Source organism: Ruditapes philippinarum, unplaced genomic scaffold (genome assembly GCF_026571515.1).
Source record: "Ruditapes philippinarum isolate M1 unplaced genomic scaffold, ASM2657151v2 ctg13694_1_1_1_1, whole genome shotgun sequence".
Classification (NCBI taxonomy): domain Eukaryota; kingdom Metazoa; phylum Mollusca; class Bivalvia; order Venerida; family Veneridae; genus Ruditapes; species Ruditapes philippinarum.
This window is the reverse complement of record NW_026861916.1, coordinates 1-22,506: the sequence shown is the minus strand read 5'-3', so window position 1 is coordinate 22,506 and position 22,506 is coordinate 1. Positions and strand designations below refer to the sequence as shown.

Below are 22,506 nucleotides of genomic sequence, written 5' to 3'. Positions count from 1 at the left end.
AAACAGTCACTACAAACTTCAACCTACTACTACATACTTATTCCAACAGCCACACTACATACTTCAAACTGTCACTACATACTTCCGACTGCCACTACATACTTCAAACTGTCACTACAAACTTCAACCTACTACTACATACTTCCACCTGCCACTACAAACTTCAACCTACCACTACATACTTCCGTTACTGCCACTACATACTTTAAACTAGCCCACTACCAAACTTCAACCTACTACTACATACTTCCACCTGCCACTACAAACTTCAACCTACCACTACATTACTTCCGACTGCCACTACATACTTCAAACTGTCACTACAAACTTCAACCTACTACTACATACTTCCACCTGCCACTACATACTTCAAAACAGTCACTACAAACTTCAACCTACCACTACAAACTTCAACCTACCACTACAAACTTCAACCTACCACTACATACTTCCACCTGCCACTACAAAACTTCAACCTACCACTACATACTTCAACCTACCACTACATACTTCCACGTGCCACTACATACTTCAAAACTGCCACTACATACTTCAAACTGTCACTACAAACTTCAACCTACCACTACATACTTCCGACTGCACTACATACTTCAAACTGTCACTACAAACTTCAACCCTACCACTACATACTTTCCACCTGCCACTACAAACTTCAACTACCACTACATACTTCGACTGCCACTACATACTTCAAACTGCCAACTACATACTTCCGTCTGCCACTACATACTTTCAACAGTCACTACAAACTTCAACCTACTATACATACTTTAAACATCGTCACTACAAACTTCAACCTACCACTACATACTTCCACCTTGCACTACAAACTTCAACCTACCACTACATACTTCCGACTGCCACTACATACTTCAAACTGCACTACATACTTCCACCTGCCACTACAAACTTCAGCCTACCACTACATACCTCAACCTACCACTACATACTTCCACGTGCCACTACATACTTCAAACTGCCACTACATACTTCAAACTGTCACTACAAACTTCAACCTACCACTACATACTTCAAACTGTCACTACAAACTTCAACCTACCACTACATACTTCAAACTGCCACTACAAACTTCAACCTGTCACTACATACTTCCGACTGCCACTACATACTTCAAACTGTCACTACAAACTTCAACCTACTACTACATACTTCCACCTGCCACTACATACTTCAAACTGTCACTACAAACTTCAACCTACCACTACATACTTCAAACAGTCACTACAAACTTCAACCTACCACTACATACTTCCGACTGCCACTACATACTTCAAACTGTCACTACAAACTTCAACCTACTACTACATACTTCCACCTGCCACTACAAACTTCAACCTACCACTACATACTTCGACTGCCACTACATACTTCAAACCGCCACTACAAACTTCAACCTACTACTACATACTTCCACCTGCCACTACAAACTTCAACCTACCACTACATACTTCCGACTGCCACTACATACTATCAAACTGTTCACTACAAACTTCAACCTACTACTACATACTTCCACCTGCCACTACATACTTCAAACAGTCACTACAAACTTCAAACCTACCACTACAAACTTCAACCTACCACTACAAAACTTCAACCTACCACTACATACTTCCACCTGCCACTACAAACTTCAACCTACCACTACATACTTCAACCTACCACTACATACTTCCACGTGCCACTACATACTTCAAACTGCCACTACATACTTCAAACTGTCACTACAAACTTCAACCTACTACTACATACTTCCACCTGCCACTACATACTTCAAACAGTCACTACAAACTTCAACCTACCACTACAAACTTCAAACCTACCACTACAAACTTCAACCTACCACTACAAACTTCAACCTACCACTACAAACTTAACCTACCACTACAAACTTCAACTACCACTACATACTTCACCTGCCACACTACATACTTCAAACTGCCACTACAAACTTCAACCTACCACTACATACTTCGACTGCCACTACATACTTCAAACTGTCACTACAAACTTCAACCTACTACTACATACTTCCACCTGCCACTACAAACTTCAACCTACCACTACATACTTCAACCTACCACTACATACTTCAACCTACCACTACATACTTCAACCTACCACTACATACTTCCGACTGCCACTACATACTTCCGACTGCCACTACATACTTCCACCTCGCACTACATACTTCAACCTGTCACTACATACTTCAACCACACAAAGCGGCCTACTACCACACATTGCGGCTTTCTATCATACATTGCGGCCTACTATCACACATTGCGGCCTTCTACCGCTATCACACATTTCAGCCTACTTTCATACATAGCGGCCTATTACCACACATAGCGGCCTACTACCACACATTGCGGCCTACTACCATACATAACGGCCTTCTGTCATACTCTGAAGAGAAGTACAAAACTCAATGTATTTGTCCTCCTTATAAAACGCAACTTAAAGGTAATGTAAAAAATGCTCTAAATATTATTACATAGGTGAAAGAAAATGGCAAGTCATGCACACACGGCTCCAAACAAAATGTAGCTCTCTTATCCATCAGTTATTCAGAAAAAATATGTCCCCCTCACCAAATTGTCAATGTGGACTCCATGAAAGTAACCACCACTTCTTCTTTGAGCGTCACTTCTATAATTATATCAGACTCAGACTATTTAATGCTGTTTCTAACCTCTGTACTATAACACTTCATACCTTACTAAACGGAGCCATGATATTAATTCTAAAATAGTTCAAGCAGTTCATGTATATACGAGAAAGTTACCGATTTCCATGAATTTAGTTTCACATAATCAGTTGCAAACTTGATCTATCCGAATGAATCTTCTTTACCTTCTTTGTAATTCTATTTAATTATTGATATTCTTAAAACAATATCGTTTGAACAATAGTTAGTTTCACTTGCTTAATCTTCGATTTTTTTCGTTCCAAATATGTTAAAATATGTTAATATGTCATAATTTAACTGCATAGTACAAATATATATGGGAGACGACCTTTATAAGCTTTATAGCTTTCGGCTCTAATCCTTACTACTTATTGTAAATGTATTAACAACATGGTGTATCATTGTTTGAAATAAACTATGTTTAAACTACTACCACACATTGCCGCCTACTATGACACATCGCGACCTTCTACCACACATTTCCGCCTACTACCACATATTGCCGCCTCATATCACACATTGCCGCCTACTACCACAAATTGAGGGCTACTACCACACATTGCCGCCTACTACCACACATTGCGGCCTCATATCACACATTGCCGCCTACTTCCACATTTTGAGGGCTACTACCAGACATTGTCGCCTAACACCACACATTGCCGCCACACATTGCAGCCTCATATCACACATTGCCGCCTACTACCACACATTGAGGGCTACTACCACACATTGCGGCCTCATATCACACATTGCCGCCTACTACCACAAATTGAGGGCAACTACCACACATTTCCGCCTACTACCACACATTGCGGCCTCATATCACACATTGCCGCCTACTACCACACATTGAGGGCTACTATCACACATTGCAGCCTACTACCACACATTGAGGGCTACTACCACACATTGCAGCCTCATATCACACATTGCCGCCTACTACTACAAATTGATGGCAACTACCACACATTTCCGCCTACTACCACACATTGCCGCCTACTACCACACATTGAGGGAAACTACCACACATTTCCGCATACTACCACACATTGCGGCCTCATATCACACATTGCCGCCTACTTCCACAAATTGAGGGCAACTACCAGACATTGTCGCCTACTACCACACATTGCGGCCTCATATCACACATTGCCGCCTACTACCACACATTGAGGGCTACTACCACACATTGCGGCCTCATATCACACATTGCCGCCTACTACCACAAATTGAGGGCAACTACCACACATTTCCGCCTACTACCACACATTGCGGCCTCATATCACACATTGCCGCCTACTACCACACATTGAGGGCTACTATCACACATTACGGCCTACTACCATTACCACACATTGCGGTCTACTACTGCACATTGCAGCCTGTTCAATCACGTCATGTATTATTAATTAATTGTATAATTTAAGATGTATGATTTAAATTGTATAATTCCTAAAGATATTTTTAGAATCGATATAAATCCAGTTTCAAAACAATTGACAAATAATCAGTGGGAAAAATCTTTACATCACATTATGAATACTAGTATACTGAAAACCAACATGAACAACGCATTATATATCATATTTAATAACTTATAACATCTCTATTTACAAGGATCGATAGAGCATATACAGTACATGTATAATATACACTGATTTTAACAAATGTATTTAAATGAAGTGTTTGCATTATTACACAAACAATACACGATAACAAAGACTGAAGTTAAAATGGCATTTTTCGATTGTTATAAACATATTGTTATTAACTTTATTTTCTATTTCCCTTTTTATAAAGAATATTATTATGTTATGTTTTAAGATGTATGACCATTATCATTCGGAAATGCATAGAGCTCAGAATTTTACTCATATTGTTTTATGATTAAGTCAGTTAGAACTATCAGGGTGCTGGGAGAAAGCCACAGGGTGTGATTCTATTAATCAGTACAACATGTACTATAATACCAAGATGACAGATCACCCTGTAAATTGTTCGTCTTTTGAAGGATTTCGTTTCACAACAGGGATTCATTTTATCAGGTTTGACCTGTGAAATATTCGTTTTCTGTACTATCTCAAATATGAGAAAATTTCATCAGTTACAAACTTACAATACAGTTATTTTGTTATAGCAATCCGCTGAAGTTATTGGTGGCACAAGACTGCGTACAGTAAAATAATTTACTGGTGATTAACATTGTCGATTTGGTGCCTCAATATGAGGGAAGATTTATTCACAAATAAAATATTAAATTATTATACATCCATGATTGTGCTGGTTATCTTTAAAACTAAACACCGAAACAAACGCGTCATTCACCACACGTTTCATTTTTTTCTTCATCAAAGGTGAGCTTTCCAAGTAACAAGCCACCCCGACACGCCGGCAAACATTGATTGCATCGCGCTCACTAACTGGCTTATTCCCTTGTGCTTTTAGTTTGTTCACAATAGTTTCATCGTCTCTCAAATCTGTTTGAGTTCCTACCAATATGATTGGTGTTTCTCCCATCAAATTCCGAACTTCTGGAATCCATCGGCACTTAGCATTTGTGAAAGTTTCTGGTTTCACAACAGAAAAACAAACAATAAAAACATCAGCACCAAAGTAACTATGTCGTCTGGCCTCCTCGCTGTCACCCTGTAAGAAATTTATATCGTTACAATCACTGGAAAATGATATTTTATAAGTTCATATATAAATATTTGATTAATATAGATAAGTTTGGTATGCCATTTTAAAATGAAATGTTTACTGCATTAATTAGATAACATATTATCAGCGATTTTATACATGTTGTATATGCACACTATATGTATTTATGTTCTAAATCAATGTGCACACTTTATTTATTCATGAACGAAATCAATGTGCACACTATATGTATTCATGTACGAAATCAATGTGCACACTATATGTATTCATGTACGAAATCAATGTGCACACTATATGTATTCATGAACGAAATCAATGTGCACACTATATGTATTCATGTACATTTTTCTTAATAATCAATATCTAAAGCAATGTGCACATTATATGTATTAATGTATTAAATCAATGTGCACACTATATGTATTCATGTACGAAATCAATGTGCACACTATATGTATTCATGTATTAATTCAATGTGCACACTATATGTATTCATGTACGAAATCAATGTGCACACTATATGTATTCATGTATTAATTCAATGTGCACACTATATGTATTCATGTACGAAATCAATGTGCACACTATATGTATTCATGAACGAAATCAATGTGCACACTATATGTATTCATGAACGAAATCAATGTGCACACTATATGTATTCATGTACGAAATCAATGTGCACACTATATGTATTCATGAACGAAATCAATGTGCACACTATATGTATTCATGTACATTTTTCTTAATAATCAATATCTAAAGCAATGTGCATATTATATGTATTAATGTATTAAATCAATGTGCACACTATATGTATTCATGAACGAAATCAATGTGCACACTATATGTATTCATGTACATTTTTCTTAATAATCAATATCTAAATCAATGTGTATATTATATGTATTAATTGTTGAATCAATGTGCACACTATATGTATTCATGTACGAAATCAATGCGCACACTATATGTATTCATGTACAAAATCAATGTGCACACTATATGTATTCATGTACGAAATCAATGTGCACACTATATGTATTCATGAACGAAATCAATGTGCACACTATATGTATTCATGTACGAAATCAATGTGCACACTATATGTATTCATGTACGAAATCAATGTGCACACTATATGTATTTATGTATTAATTCAATGTGCACACTATATGTATTCATGAACGAAATCAATGTGCACACTATATGTATTCATGAACGAAATCAATGTGCACACTATATGTATTCATGTACGAAATCAATGTGCACACTATATGTATTCATGTACGAAATCAATGTGCATACTTTATGTATTCATGAACGAAATCAATGTGCACACTATATGTATTCATGAACGAAATCAATGTGCACACTATATGTATTCATGAACGAAATCAATGTGCACACTATATGTATTCATGAACGAAATCAATGTGCACACTATATGTATTCATGAACGAAATCAATGTGCACACTATATGTATTCATGTACGAAATCAATGTGCACACTATATGTATTCATGTACGAAATCAATGTGCATACTTTATGTATTCATGAACGAAATCAATGTGCACACTATATGTATTCATGAACGAAATCAATGTGCACACTATATGTATTCATGAACGAAATCAATGTGCACACTATATGTATTCATGAACGAAATCAATGTGCACACTATATGTATTCATGAACGAAATCAATGTGCACACTATATGTATTCATGTACGAAATCAATGTGCACACTATATGTATTCATGTACGAAATCAATGTGCACACTATATGTATTCATGAACGAAATCAATGTGCACACTATATGTATTCATGTACGTTTTTCTTAATAATCAATAACTAAAGTAATGTGCATATTATATGTATTCATGTACGAAATCAATGTGCACACTATATGTCTTTATGTATTAATTGAATGTGCACACTATATGTATTCATGTACGAAATCAATGTGCACACTATATGTATTCATGTACGTTTTTCTTAATAATCAATAACTAAAGTAATGTGCATATTATATGTATTCATGAACGAAATCAATGTGCACACTATATGTATTTATGTTCTAAATCAATGTGCACACTATATGTATTCATGAACGAAATCAATGTGCACACTATATGTCTTTATGTATTAATTGAATGTGCACACTATATGTATTCATGTACGAAATCAATGTGCACACTATATGTCTTTATGTACATTTATCTTAATGACCGATAGCTTAATCAATGTGCATACTTTATGTATATATGTACATTTATGCTGTTGTATTGTGTGGTATTAAAAAAATAAAGATGTAGTATATCACCGCTGTTTACTAAGTTGTCAATTATAAAATCTCCCAACGGTATTTTATCCAAATACAATGTATAAGATACGTGTACATCAAATCTGAGAGTAAGTAGTTTATATGTCACCCTGATCTAATTTCATATATATTTATAACTATTATATCAGAATCTGTTAACCCAGATATAAATATACATTTGGTTCGTATATAATGACTTCAAACAAGATATTAAATTACATGTGTTAACTATTCAACAATATCCGACCATTTCCGGTTGTGGTATTTATCTACTTCCCATTATGATTCATAATACAAACAAAAAAGTTTTCCCGGTCTGGGGTTAAGGCTAGGATATATCTCGGTAACAACAAATTAATATCTCTAAAATAAAAAAAATCTTACAAACGAATTTCATTAATTCTTATTTCATATTCTTATTTCACTAAATTTATTTCTTTTATGTTTATATAGATTGACAACGATCAGTACTAAGATATATTTCTATACAGGAGTCAATGGTGCGATCCTCGGACGAGGAGAGAAATATTCTCGTACATTGGGTCTTACAGTTATTTGTCTCTTACTACTGATTTAGACACCACGGAGGAATAATGGTCAGTTACTTGCGGAGAAAATGGTAATTACTGGTTAGTTATCCACGAAAACCGGTAAAATGCACCGACGTTCGGGATATGACCAAAAAGTGTTTAAGCACCGGAAGAAAAAAAACAGGTACCTGTTCGGTTGTGTCTATCATCTGTAAAGTGTACTGTTTGTCGGATAAAATAACAGAACCTGAAACATAATAATTTTTATGATCATAGAATCAATCTTAATACTGTACAACATATCTCAATTTATTAAATAGTGTGTTATTTTAGTGTAGAAGTTCTTGGGAAATGCTATTGACAAGTAGTCCTGGATCACTTAAATATTTATATAATTTGATTCCCGCTCTTTTTCTCTCTTATGAAAACATTATTAATATATCATTTTGTTTTATATTGTGGAATAATAAAGAAACAAATTATGCGTGATTTTGATTGCCTTAGGCTTATACATACTATATCGTCTTTACATATATATTGACTATATACAATGTCATTTATATATACAAATATATAGCTTACACTTAAACCGAAATGTATGGAAGCATAAACCTGCCATTTTTACTTGTGTCTTATGACTTTTGACTTGTGACTTGTGACTTATGACTTTTGACTTGTGACTTTTGACTTGTCTGTTGAACATGATAATTCGGCGTATTTTGAATGAAATATGGCAGACAACGAGTTTTTACATAGAATATTTTTGTTCATTGAATTGTATCAGTTAATTTTAATATAATCTACGTTTTAAGTACTTTTCTCGATTTGTTATAGATTGCGTTTGTTTAATTTAAATGTTGTGACAGTGCGTCTGATCATCTATCCTAAAAAGTACCTATGAGAGTGCTAAACAGATTCAGATTTATGTAAACTACTAAATTTCTTCACAATGTGCATTCCAAGTTATAGATATTCATGTAATTAAGATTTGGGTGTGTAGTTTTTCTTCAAACGTACACACTGCATACAACTTATTTAAAACAACACTTATTTTACATGTAGTAACATAAGCTTATGCTATGCACCGTAATTCAATTTGTTATCGTTCTTGTTTGTCATTGTTTGGTCATCGTATGTAGTTTAATAATAATTGAACAACTTTTTGGATTTTATGTTGATAGTGAAATAAAGTAAATATCAGCAAAATCTTAGTAAAGAGGAGAGACAATGGTATATGTCCTTATTTTGGAAAGAAGGGAGGTGTAGTTGTATGGGTCGTTGTAAGGGCCAATAAAACGAGGGTAGTTCGAAAAGTGTTGTAACTCGACTTTTTTCTGGAAAACTATTAGAGAATGAGATGTTATAAAAAGTTGTTTTATTGCATTTGCTAGTCATTTATCTTCGTGCTTTACAACCATATAATGTTGCGTAAATCAATGCACGATGCATATCAGCAATTCATATCAGTAGAAGGTATGGTTTATATACTGGGCAAAAAAACAGATGGTTATCTGCAAGATTTAAGAAAGAAAAAATACGTAGTCTTCAACTGAAAGAACTTTCTTTAATGTGCAAAACAAATCTTTATAATATCTTTATTGGTTTTCCAGAAAATGGTCATGTGGCAATAATTTTCGAACATTTCTTGCTTTGTTTATGTGTTCCCTCTATAGTTTAAAAAAATGAAACAATAAGTTTCAGAAATAAAAGTGAAATCTTTGAGGTCTTTTTCTTTGCAACCAAAAACACCTTTGCATGTACCTCATTGAGGAAGTTGCATGCCAATGTGAGACATACTACTGCCAATGATGCCGTGCCAACGTGCCAACATGACACAAAATGCACCACAATTTGACAATTCATGAATTGGCATCTGAGACCTTTGCCATAGAAAGAGGGACCTGGGCGTGCAGCACAATTTCTATATATATTGGAAATTTGGCTAGGTTTTTTGAACATCCCATCATCATTTACTCCTTAAACAAAATGTTTTACAAAAATGTGACCTTTGACCTCTAAGTGTGACATTGACCTTGAAGCGAAGGAATCTGTGTGATGTCAATACATCTGGTAGAAGTGAACATTTTTGCCAGGTTATATGAAAATCCAATCATCAGTGAATGACTTATATTCGAGACACGAAACGTTACACCACAATGTGACCTTTGACCTCTAAGTGTGACATTGACCCATTGACCTTGGACCTTCAAACTTTATATGTAAATGCACCTTCATGAGTTCTACATACCACATCCATTATTCTGTTAATGGTCAAAAGGTCACATTGTGGTAACCATGACCAACAAGTGCAAAGACTTTAAATGGTCATATAATCTAAGTGCTTTGATCTTAAGCATTCAAACTTTCTAATATATATATACACACTTTGGTTCGGTACTGTGACACTCACCATTGACTTTGTTACTTTAAAATATGTGTGGCAGGCATTACTTACCATGTCGCATCATCATCTGCTGTTTTAATATTGTTGATGTTATCTGTTTGAAAACAATTTAAAGACACTCGGATACTTTGTACTTTTGTAAATGAAACAGGAGCAGGCACGGGCGAACTTTGTTCTAGACATACATTTATAATTAAACTTGTCAGTTGACCTAAAGTCATCGTCATGTTGTAAGATAAACTAGAAATTATGTATGTTGTTTGGATTGGGACTTGTCTGTCAAATTTGGTCGGACACATTGATTGATGAATTTCCAATTACATGTATATATTTTTTAATAGATTACATCAACAATTTTACAACAGCATACGTGGGCGCGCCATGGTAATAAAAATCTCGAAACAAAGTGATCCCTCGGAATAAGCCATATCTGCAATTCTCGTATTTTTATATGCAAAACACAAATGTCATTGACTGTTCCAGTTTTGAGTTTCTTGTGATTAATCCAAAACACCAAGCTCATTATTGTCATGATTGAAATATTTATTGCGAATACATGTACAAGTGTATATATAAGTACGCTACTACTATGACGTTTAGCCATTTTATTGAATTTGAGGTGCGGACATTAACAAAAGTTGTATATATCAACATAAGAATGATATCATAATTGATCGAAAAAGAAAAGAAATCACTGTCGATTATCAATGAGGATAGTATATTAATGTTCCACAGAAAAAGGCTGTCTCTGTTTATCTTCCTAGCCTTGTAGGAGTACCGGTTTCTCCACTGGATGGCAGACCGCTCGGTGCAAGTACCTGCGGCACCACTTAGTGCGATATAGCGGTAGTTACCGGAATAGGTTCAGTAGTATCATCTATGTACATTAGATAAAGGGATTTTGAAATAATTTGGCACAAACGTTCACCATCGTAAGAAGATGTACCCGGTATGCAGACACATCTCTAACCTTTAATGATAAAGGTCAATGTCAAGTATGGGTCAACACCAAATGTTGACATTTCAAAAGAAGGCTGCTTTTGTCCAAATGAAATTTGTTAAGACATCAAGGCTTTGGCTTAAATAATAAAGAAGTTATAACAGATTAGTTATAATCTGTCCAAGTGACCTTGACCTTCAACTCAGGGTTGCGGCTGTATATAGCGACACCTCGTCTCGTGATGGTGGACATTTGTGCCAAGTTATTTCAAAACCCACTCATTCATATAGAAGTGGACGTTTAACCTCTAAGTGTGACTTTGACCTTCAGTGCGGAAATGTGTCTTATACTGGGACAAAGCTTATGATGGTGAACATTTGTGCTAAATTATTTCAAAATCCTCCATCCATGTAGAAAGAACAAAGCGGTGACGAACTATTTCAACCCAGTTTGACTGTGTTGTGGAGACATAATTACATACATTTGTAGTAGCTATTTATATATTTACAGCTGTGTAGTCGTGTTGCATTGTCGTTTTAGTCGCAGGTTGTCTGCTAACCATACCAATTTATTGAGCTCGAAAAACAATTGCAATGCCGTTTCAGCGTCATGTGCCATTTGTAAATCCGGTTTCAAGAGTTTAGCCAATTCTTTAAAGTCTTTATTTCTGTTCTTCGGAATTGAATACATCCGTTGACAACAAATTACGTCTTGTATATCAACATTTGTACCGAAATCTTGACTATCAAATAGTTCGGGTAAATAGAACATTACGTCAGGTTTTCCATATTGAGCTCGTTATTCTTTTGGGGTCTAATAGCGTGAGTATTCCAGTTTTGAGCAATTCGATCAAGGTGTGTTTGAATTAGATCCATGAAGCAAAATTTCAGATTAACAGAGTGGACTGGGTCGAGTTTATCATATCGTCAAGAATCACGCAAGTCTTTAAAAAAGCTGAGCCACCACTGTAAATCTTCTTGTCGTAAAGAGCCTAACCAACGTTCAACTCGCTGATTGGAAGTACTTTTACCAATTATAACACTTCTGTGTTTTGCAAAAGCGTCAATTGCATTGTACCGAAAGAACTGTTGTAAAAGGTATACATCAGAGTTTTCTGTTCTAGCATCACAACGTATGATACGAAGTGCCTTTTCAATTGACTTCAGGGAATTTAAAAAAATAATTTGGAATGAGGTATGGATCCGATACCTCTAGCCAGATCAGTCTTTTACTTAATCTATCAATAATACCATGGATACAAAATCCAAAGGGTTTTAACTTGCAATAACCATCTTAATGCCAAATACAGTTGGGACCTTTCGCACAATAAACACGCCTTTTGAGACGATAGGTTCTTCTCAGATCAGATGAGTGCCCTCAGGATCTAAAAGCTTCATTACCTCCATAACTTCCTGATGAGTTGTCTTCACATTATGATTAATTTGAAGCCGTTGCCACAAAAACCTATCACCCATAGTTTGTCCACAAGTATTCTGCCCTTTGTGAATGGTATTAATAACTGTGGGGTTGTAATCCCGACGTTTTAGGTTAAACTTCTTTAGGAATCTATATAATTGCCGCATTGACAACAAAATTTTATGTCTATTTAATAAAAATCCTAGAATCTCGGTGTATTTGAAACCAAGTTTGAAATATTCAATAATAAGTTCGGACCTCTGATTCAAAGTTTGCTTTGGCAAATAGGTTGGTACAACACACATCACCACATAAAAAAGTGCCAAAATCATTAATAGTATGAGCCTAATCTTCATTTTTATTTCTGTTCATCTATATCAGTATCTGTCAGTATCTGTAAAGTATATAAAAAATAGTGTTAACAGTCAGGATGATAAGTGCAAATAACAACAATATATCTGGTACTATATGTTCTAGCATAGTATAAAGAAAAATCTAACATGAATTATTCATTTTTTTTTTGTTTGTTTCAATCTTCGCATGTCAAGGGTTTGCTTTGGATAATACATAACATAATTTATTTAAGTATGATATTGCAGAAAGGTTGGAGCTTACAGACACTCTCTAGAATCTCTTATAGGAACGTCAGCAATGGTTGTTTAGTTTGTTTGCCCAGTGAAGCACCAGCTAGCACAAACCTAGCAGGATTTAAACCTAGACTGCCAGCAAATCCTCCTATCATAAGTCAATTGTGTGAACCACTCAGTCAGCCTGCTACCCTGAGCGACACTATTCGCTAGCTAGCAAATTGATTAATGTGAATATATATTTGAAAATTAAAAAATCCATCAACCCTCGAATGTATCAGATACTATCTTAACTTACAGGATATGAACAGCTTCCACAACCGTCATTAAAACAATAAATTTTAAGAGAATCAACACGTGAGAGAGGTTTGTATAACACTTACATTTTGAATAAGTTAGGACAACTGTCGACAATACGAGATGCTCAGCAGCCTTTAAATTGCAGCTTATCCAGATGATAAAATACTATTATAGAAGAGACTGTGTTATAAAACGCCTCAATTAAATGGGAAAATTGTTCTAGAATATTAAGCGTTTTCGTCTGCCATATTTCATTCGAAAACGCGCCGATTTATGTCAAACAGGTAAGTCACAAATCAGAAGTCAAAAGTCACAAGTCATAAGTCGCAAGTCATAAGACACAAGTTAAAAGGGCAGGTTTATGCTTCCATAGAAATGAGTTACAAAAATAACAAGTCAAGACAAATAGGATAAGGTATCTTATATAAAATAGCAATGAAATTAGATCACCTTTTATGTCACCTCAAATGAACTATTCACCTTTTGCTTTGATACAAACATACTACATATATAAAAATGACTGTCGTATGTCCGTGGATGATTCACTTGAATCACCGCTCAATATCTATTAATTAATTATATACAATATTATTAAATTATTTTGAACTATACTATCACAATAATGGACGACATCATGTTATATGTTTTGGACAGATAAAATTTGATTTTCTATATCCACCTTTAATGACCTTTTTACAATGCATTTTCGCGCGCGTGCGAAATCTGTGCAAGGCAAAAAGTTCACTGTCCTAGTAGATTTGTTATAGGTTAATGTACGGTAGGGACGCGCCCTCGGTGCATCAACCCCCCCCCCCCCCCACACACACACACACCTTAAATCCGCTAGTGGTGGCAGGAGAAGACATCAAATTTAATTTTAGCATACGACAATAGAAAAGCATATAAAGTAATATGATATACTAGTATCTCTATTTATGTAACAGTATAATTATACTGCGTGACAAATAGTATTAAAAATGTTAATAGAAAGTGGCGCACGTGAATGTTTATAAAACAACAAAGAATTTCATATTTTATCTCTAGTATGACCATAGGCATACTGCGCAATATTATAGGAATTAGTTTTCAGCGTCGCAATATTGCCTATCTAGAGCTGATAATTTTTTCAATAGGGGTCAATTTTTAATATGTGTTTGGTCATATTATTAAGAGGTAGGGGTCAATTTTCAATGTTAAAAATTGATCAATAATCTGTTGAAAAATGACGCTTGGGTCATTTTTCAACTGGGTCAAAATTTACTGTTACACTGACCCGTTTCTGACATGTAATTATCTCTTTAATACACATGTTGATAGTTTAAATGGTATTTTCAATTACTTTAATATTTCTGTTGTTAATATATCTTTATCGGAGCCCTTCTGAAATTCAGACATAATGTTGCTTCTTTTTATTGAAGAATAAATAAAACTGTTTTCTTTTGCGTTTAAGTAATATCGTGTGTTTATAAAGTTTGAATCTGCCAGACGATGACGTCAAAGTTGATGTTTTGCACGTGCTAATATTCAGCTGGCCTACACAGGCAAAATTTTCATTTCTCGTTTTGAATTGTTCATTCATTATTCTGTAAATATCCTCAAATTGAATATACTAGGCTGTCACAGGAACAAAAGTTTTCTCCTTATAAAGAATAAAATGGTTGTTTCCAAACATGACCCACGTACGTGGGTCATGTTTGAGCGTTAAGATTTCACAATTATTGTCACAGTGAACTCTTGAAACGTTAAAGAATATGTCACATGAATGATTTAGATTTGTTTCAATCATACAATATTCACAATGTCTGTAATTGAAACTTTCAGGGTTTGTTCAAGTCACATACTCGGTGACTGTCGGCCTCTAAATTTCGTTCAAAATATCTGCAGTGTTTTAAACCCAAAATATATATAATTTATACAGAAATTCATCCTGGGACTTTAAAAATTTCATTTTAGCTGATTTGAGTACATAATAACTTTAATATTATGTTTGTCATTATTTTGCCTGAGTATTTCTTTTATCGGTCATGTAACAGTAATACTCCGTTAAAATCATGGTCAATTTTGCTACTTTATATAGTAACAAATGTTTCACTAAAATAACTTGTTTGGTGTCGTACCGAAAATTTGATAGTCTAGTAATTTTACAATTGTCTTGAGCTATTTAAAGGTGTCGCAATAATTATTCATTTAATCTTAACAATTTTACAAAATCTACATAAATCATAAATACAATGTTGCTACTTTACGCATTTTCAAACAAAAAAAAAATATACATGTCATTTAATTTTGTTTAGAATATTGTTGCATTTTTTTCAATTTACTTAATTTTCACAAATAAATGTTACACGGAACAAAGAAATTCCGTTGTAAAATGCGACGACATCTTAACGCCCATATTTGTACGCCGATTTAATAGGTATAATGTCATTTATAATGCTTGCGGTGACAATTTATAAACATACTTTTACATGTATTTAGGTCAGTATCGTGCTGTTGTTTATATTATGATCTTAATATAGAATGTTATTGTTACAGTCTCTTCAAAACAAATAAACAATTTATATAATCAATGATTTTTCCTATCAGATGGAGAAAAAGAGGAATAACAAATATTTTGTTCACATTATACTTTTGTCTTGAGATGTTTAGCATACATTTTATAAGCAATCCTTCCATGACTCAGTTTGTTTTTGTTTTTTGCTTTGCTTTTTTAGCGGGGATGTTGTTGTTGTTGTTTTTGCAACAGAGCTCTGTTAAGAAAACACTAACACGTACGCACGTACATATTACTAAACGTTAGCTTATACATGTATAGCGTTATTAAAGCCATTTATTAAATATTTTTTGTAAACAATGTGACATTTTCAACTATCTTATTGCCAGGTGCTCAGGTCAGTCATTATTGTATTTAGCTCTCATTTTTATTTAAATTTATGCATTTTCATTTTTTGATATTTTGATAACTTCCAACAAAAGCCATCCATCATGGTGAAATATTTGTCAACAATCATATTTTGTATCACATATTTATGTAAAATGATAATTAGATAATAAACAATTACTTTATGACTTGACAAGCCGTCTATCATTTTTGAAGAATTAATTTGACTTAAATGTAATCCTACAATTTTCTTATCTAAATCTCAACTATTCACGTCGGTTCATGTTGAAATTGAAAAAGGTTCACCGACTTATTGCAGAAATGTTAACCTCAACATTATGATAAATAAAATCGTTCAATTTGACATACAAATAATTCAAAAATGGCGGGAAAATGAAGCTACCTGCAAACTTATTAGAATAAGAAAAACACATTTCCTTTCACTGACCAGTTTTACACGGTGAATAATCATTTATTTTGTAACTTAAAGCGGAAGTACATATTTCGATTAGAAATAAAAACCAGTTGAGATAGATTAGCACGTCAAGAATTTAAATAACATGAAATAATAAACAATGTACGACTATTACCTGCATAGTTATCAAAGACAGTTGGCACGTGCTGTGATGGGAATCTGTTTGTGGCGTAACACATAAGCATACTGGTCTTTCCAACATTGTCGTCGCCGACAACAACACATTTGATTAAACCACCCCGTAACACCACCATAGTCAAAATACATACAGACACCAAATATAACTATATGTATCTAATTAAATGAAGATAGTCTCAACGCGTAATCGACAAACACTTAATCCAAATTAGTTAAATTGATCTATAATAAATTGTAAAAACTTTAAACCGTTCACACTTTCACTGTTTAGGTATTTCTACATCATAATTAGTGAAATTTCACCACATTTAGCGACTAGATAAATAAATGTATTTCCGATCTTTATCGATGAGATTGAATGTATTAAATGATTACACCTGTACAATAAGATGGTAATGTAGACTATAGTCACATTTACTACTCCCACAATGTGACGTTGTTCACGTACAAACACTTCAACGAGGACGGCGGAGAGATACCTTAATGATTCAGGAATTTTGATATATCAGTTTAAACGTTACAATAACACGAAGTAAAGACAAGACTAAATCCCACCGACAGATTATTGTTAGATCTTTTATGTCAACATTTCAATTTGTTGTATCTTTGCCTGAAGAAGTTTTCTCTGTTTGATAATTTTCAAGAATAACAACTACACTTTGAAATTGAAATGGCCATTTAATAATAAATGACGGAAAAACATATAATACAATGTTGATATGAAAGTTATCAAACTAACATAAAATTGTGAAATGGCCATTTAATAATAAATGACATATAAACATATAAAACAATGCTGATATGAAAGTTATAATATAACATAAAATTGTATACAAAGCAAGCAAACATTTCTGAAAAATGTATATAAAATTATATACACACATATCCCGAAAAATTATCAAAGGTTGGGTTCTAAGAATATTGCCTGGCCTAAAACTGTGTATGAAATTAATATACACACATATCTTGAAGTGAAAAGAAAAATCATTTGTATATAAAATTATAAACAAACACAAAAACTTTTTGATGTTTATAAGCTTGTCAAAAATTGAATACTGAATGTGGGTGGGATGGTGGGTTATTGAAAATTGTTATGAATTATTTCTTCTTCTAAAATGGCGGACTTAATCCGCATCAATTATCACATTGTACTTACTCATAACGATAACCTTAGTGTACTTACTAGTACGGCTTTTTCGAACCCAATATATTTCGACCTATGACTAAAGACCTAATGGAACCCACCATCAAGCTTGTAAGTGACCATAAAAACATTTATTTTGCAATAAATTAAGTTTTATGTCAACATTTCAATTTGTTGTATCTTTGCCTGAAGAAGTTTTCTCTGTTTGATAATTTTCAAGAATAACAACTACACTTTGAAATTGAAATGGCCATTTAATAATAAATGACGGAAAAACATATAATACAATGTTGATATGAAAGTTATCAAACTAACATAAAATTGTGAAATGGCCATTTAATAATAAATGACATATAAACATATAAAACAATGCTGATATGAAAGTTATAATATAACATAAAATTGTATACAAAGCAAGCAAACATTTCTGAAAAATGTATATAAAATTATATACACACATATCCCGAAAAATTATCAAAGGTTGGGTTCTAAGAATATTGCCACAAATTGTGTAAAACACAATTCCCCAACCAAAACTTCTTTAATGAAATTGACTAGTCATGTAAAAGGGGACAAACAAAATTATTCTTTAAATGTTTGAAACAATGCTAATGAAATAAACAAGAATATTAAAAATATGTACATCACAAGATGATAACTAAACTACCTAATATAAGAAACAACATTTTTATTGGCACTATGGATTTAATTGACTGTAGGTGTTAGAAGGCACCTTGTATGTCAGAGGCCCTTGTCCCCATGACATAAAGTAAACTTGTGACTGAAATAAATGTTGTCTTTATTTAGATTACCCTTTTAGAGTAAAGCTGTATACTGATATCACCATATGTGTAATATCCAAGTAGATCTTAAATTGATACAAATTAAAATATAACCATGCTGGCATCTTAACCTAAGACATGAAGTTTTAATTTACCTTAACACAAAGGAATAATCATGAATTTAAAATTGAACATTATGTACATAACAAGAGATATACAAATTCTAATATCGTAATATGAACATATAACATATTATTGGCACAAACGTACAAGTGAGTGTCTGGATTATGTGCATTCTGATGCAAAGATATTAAAGATTAAAAAGAAAAAGTGTTAAAAAGCAAACTCCAGGTACTTCAAATTGGCACAATGGTTTAACAAATATATATTGTTTGAAAACACCTTACTGTCAGAGGTCCCTGTCCCCATGACATAACTTAATTTAGTGACTGTTGTAATGCTAGAAAAACACATGTTTACAAATTATTTGCATTATTTGTGCAAAGTTGTACATTGAGATCATATTAATTTGAAAGAAAATGTAATCAAAGCAGAATGACTATGGTTATATGTCAAAGGCCCTTGTCCTTATGACAACAAAGTTAACAAATTGTTTTTACAAATCTTGTGAATGCTGCTTACAATTAATGCATGTAAAAACTTATTATGCATTGGTTAGAGGACTGCTATCCATTTGCCATTAATTACACTTGTAACATAGGAATTCTTATATATTTTTAAATGCACAAGATGACCATATGCCTGTAAGTTCAATCTTTTCTTCTGAAAAAACCTTGTTGCGCTGCAGTGGAGGCAGCTCCAATGTTCCACAGTCTTATTCTTTAGCACACAACTGTACAAGTCCCCATTTGTAACAATGTGCTATAGACAGCAGTAAATGTGAAACTAACACGGTCCTTTCAAGCTTAAACAATATGAAATAGTTCTTGTACAGTTATGTGATATTTCAACCAATCATTAGGCCAACTGGCTGAAAACCATTTGTTTGACAGGTACCCTCCAAATCTGACATTACTAGAATCTGTGAAAAGATTTAATGACACAGAAGTGACTCAAAGGTCAGGTAGAAACATCGACTTGCCATTAAATTTTAACATGAACGATGACCATGCCAGAAAATCTGTTCTAGCATCTTTTGATAACTGTCTATGATGGTGAGATTTCTTTAAACCAATAGTTAGATCAATGATACGACGTAAAAATGCCCTGCCTGGAACAATAACAGCACAAGCAAAAGTAAACAAACCAATAACAGACTGTAGTTCAAGGAGAGTTGCTTTTTCCCGATGCTTGAATTTGTCAAGAGCTAGGTGAATCTTATTAAATTTTTCTTGGGGCAATATTTTCTCCATTAGTACCGAGTCCAATTCAATTCCAACAAAAGACATGATTCTGCATGGCCGACAAGTTTTAGCATGATTAATTGGTAAACCAACTAAAGCACACCAGCAATGAAAATTTGTTAACCTTTTTCACACAGTTGTTAATTGTCCCCAACAAAAAAGAAATCATCTAGAATGTGTGCACAATTATATAAACCAAGTTTGTTTTCTGCAATTCACTGAATATCAGAACTGATCCTGTCAAACAATGCGCAAGAATAGCTCAGACCCATAGGTAAAGTAATAATATCTATCATTTATTTGAATCCAAGAAGTATCAAAATCATCTGGGTGTATAGGAACAATACGATAAGCATTGTTGATGTTTACTTTCATCATGTACGAATACTGACCACAAGCTCTGACTAATGAAACAGCTGTATCAATGTTTGGATAGGAAACCCTACAGTTATTATCTGGGATACCATCATTGAGTTCAATTTCGTTTTAAAGGCATGATAAATATCTGGATTTAAACAACAGACTTGAGTGAGTAAATTAACTTGACATTAATATAATTTATAAGAGAAATATTAATGTGATAAAACTATATGATTAATACACATTAAGCATATATTGAAAAATTAATTGTTGTGTTAACTGGTAAAATAGTAATATATGACTGTGATTGAACATAAAAATATTACAATCTATGCAGAGCTCCAGATAATTTTTTTGGCCAAGGGGTTTTTACCCCTCAAAATTTAGAGTGAGGGGTAAAATGCAAATTCTGAAAAACTTAAGGGGTAAAATCTGTCAAAAAAGCATTTTGCATTTTTTATAAACAAATTAAACTTATTGTTTTGTTTGTTTGTTTGTTTATTTTCTTTTTTTTTAGAAAAACCTTTACAAATTAAATACTGATTTAATGTGAAACAATACAAAACATGACATGTAAAGTCAGACTTCCAGAGTATACTGGAACTCAAGTTTAGGATACACAGCAAAATTATCAGGGCTTCCATTTTCAAAATTTGGAAGTCAAAGACTTCAAAATCTCTTATATTGGAAGGCACATTATATAATTACAGAAGGAAAAGTATCGATGTTTTGAAGTCACAGGCCAAAATGAAGGAATAAATGTCTCCAAACTTGCACTAGTGGAAGCCCTGAAATTATTTTATTTTCTAGGAGTCAATATTTTTCTTTCTTTATTTCTGTCGGCATGTACCTTATCATGTACTCCAGTTTGAACAATTATAGTTGAAATTAGAATTAAAGAAACATTATCAAGATTTTTTTTTATCTTTCCTTAAAAAAAAGTATTGGTCTGAGAGAAAATTGTCCGTAACTGTAGACTGGGTACGAAAATATTGAGTACAAAACTGCAGGTGAAAAACATGTTATTTTGTTCCAACAACAAAAGTTGAAGAAATTAAAATATATTTTTGTTTATATTGAGGCATAGGCATGTCAATAGATGCCTAAACAAACATAATACTGTGTTAACTCCTACGATGATTATCATTTCATCAATAATTTCACAAGTTGATCTACGGGAGTTACCTCTCTTCTGTATTTCCTGCTACTTTCGTTTTTAACATGCGTTGTTGACAACAGAATTTTTAGTTTTCAATGCAATAAAATGGAAATATATTGTATTTTTATGCTCAAAACATTTTCTTTTTACATATCAAAAAACACAATTCTATTCTTTCACGCATAAATTTTGACATATGAGCGTTATTTTCATTTTGTTGTGCGTAACTGTGACGCACCAATTTTAAAAGTGATGCGTATTTTAGATTTTCTATGCGTATTTTACGCTTTAACGCTTTTT

General features: G+C 33.4%; 1 protein-coding gene across 1 annotated transcript; it reads right to left on the bottom strand.

Annotated features, from left to right (window-relative positions):
- Positions 1-4,306: 4,306 nt before the first annotated feature.
- LOC132717361 (cell division control protein 42 homolog) lies at positions 4,307-19,228 on the bottom strand. Its single transcript, XM_060700812.1, has 3 exons — positions 17,375-19,228; positions 8,445-8,503; positions 4,307-5,383 (listed from the first exon to the last, which is right to left on the bottom strand). Exons 1-3 carry the CDS (start codon positions 17,511-17,513, stop codon positions 4,991-4,993), a joined length of 591 nt encoding a protein of 196 aa, XP_060556795.1. The 5' UTR covers positions 17,514-19,228; the 3' UTR covers positions 4,307-4,990.
- Positions 19,229-22,506: the final 3,278 nt, after the last annotated feature.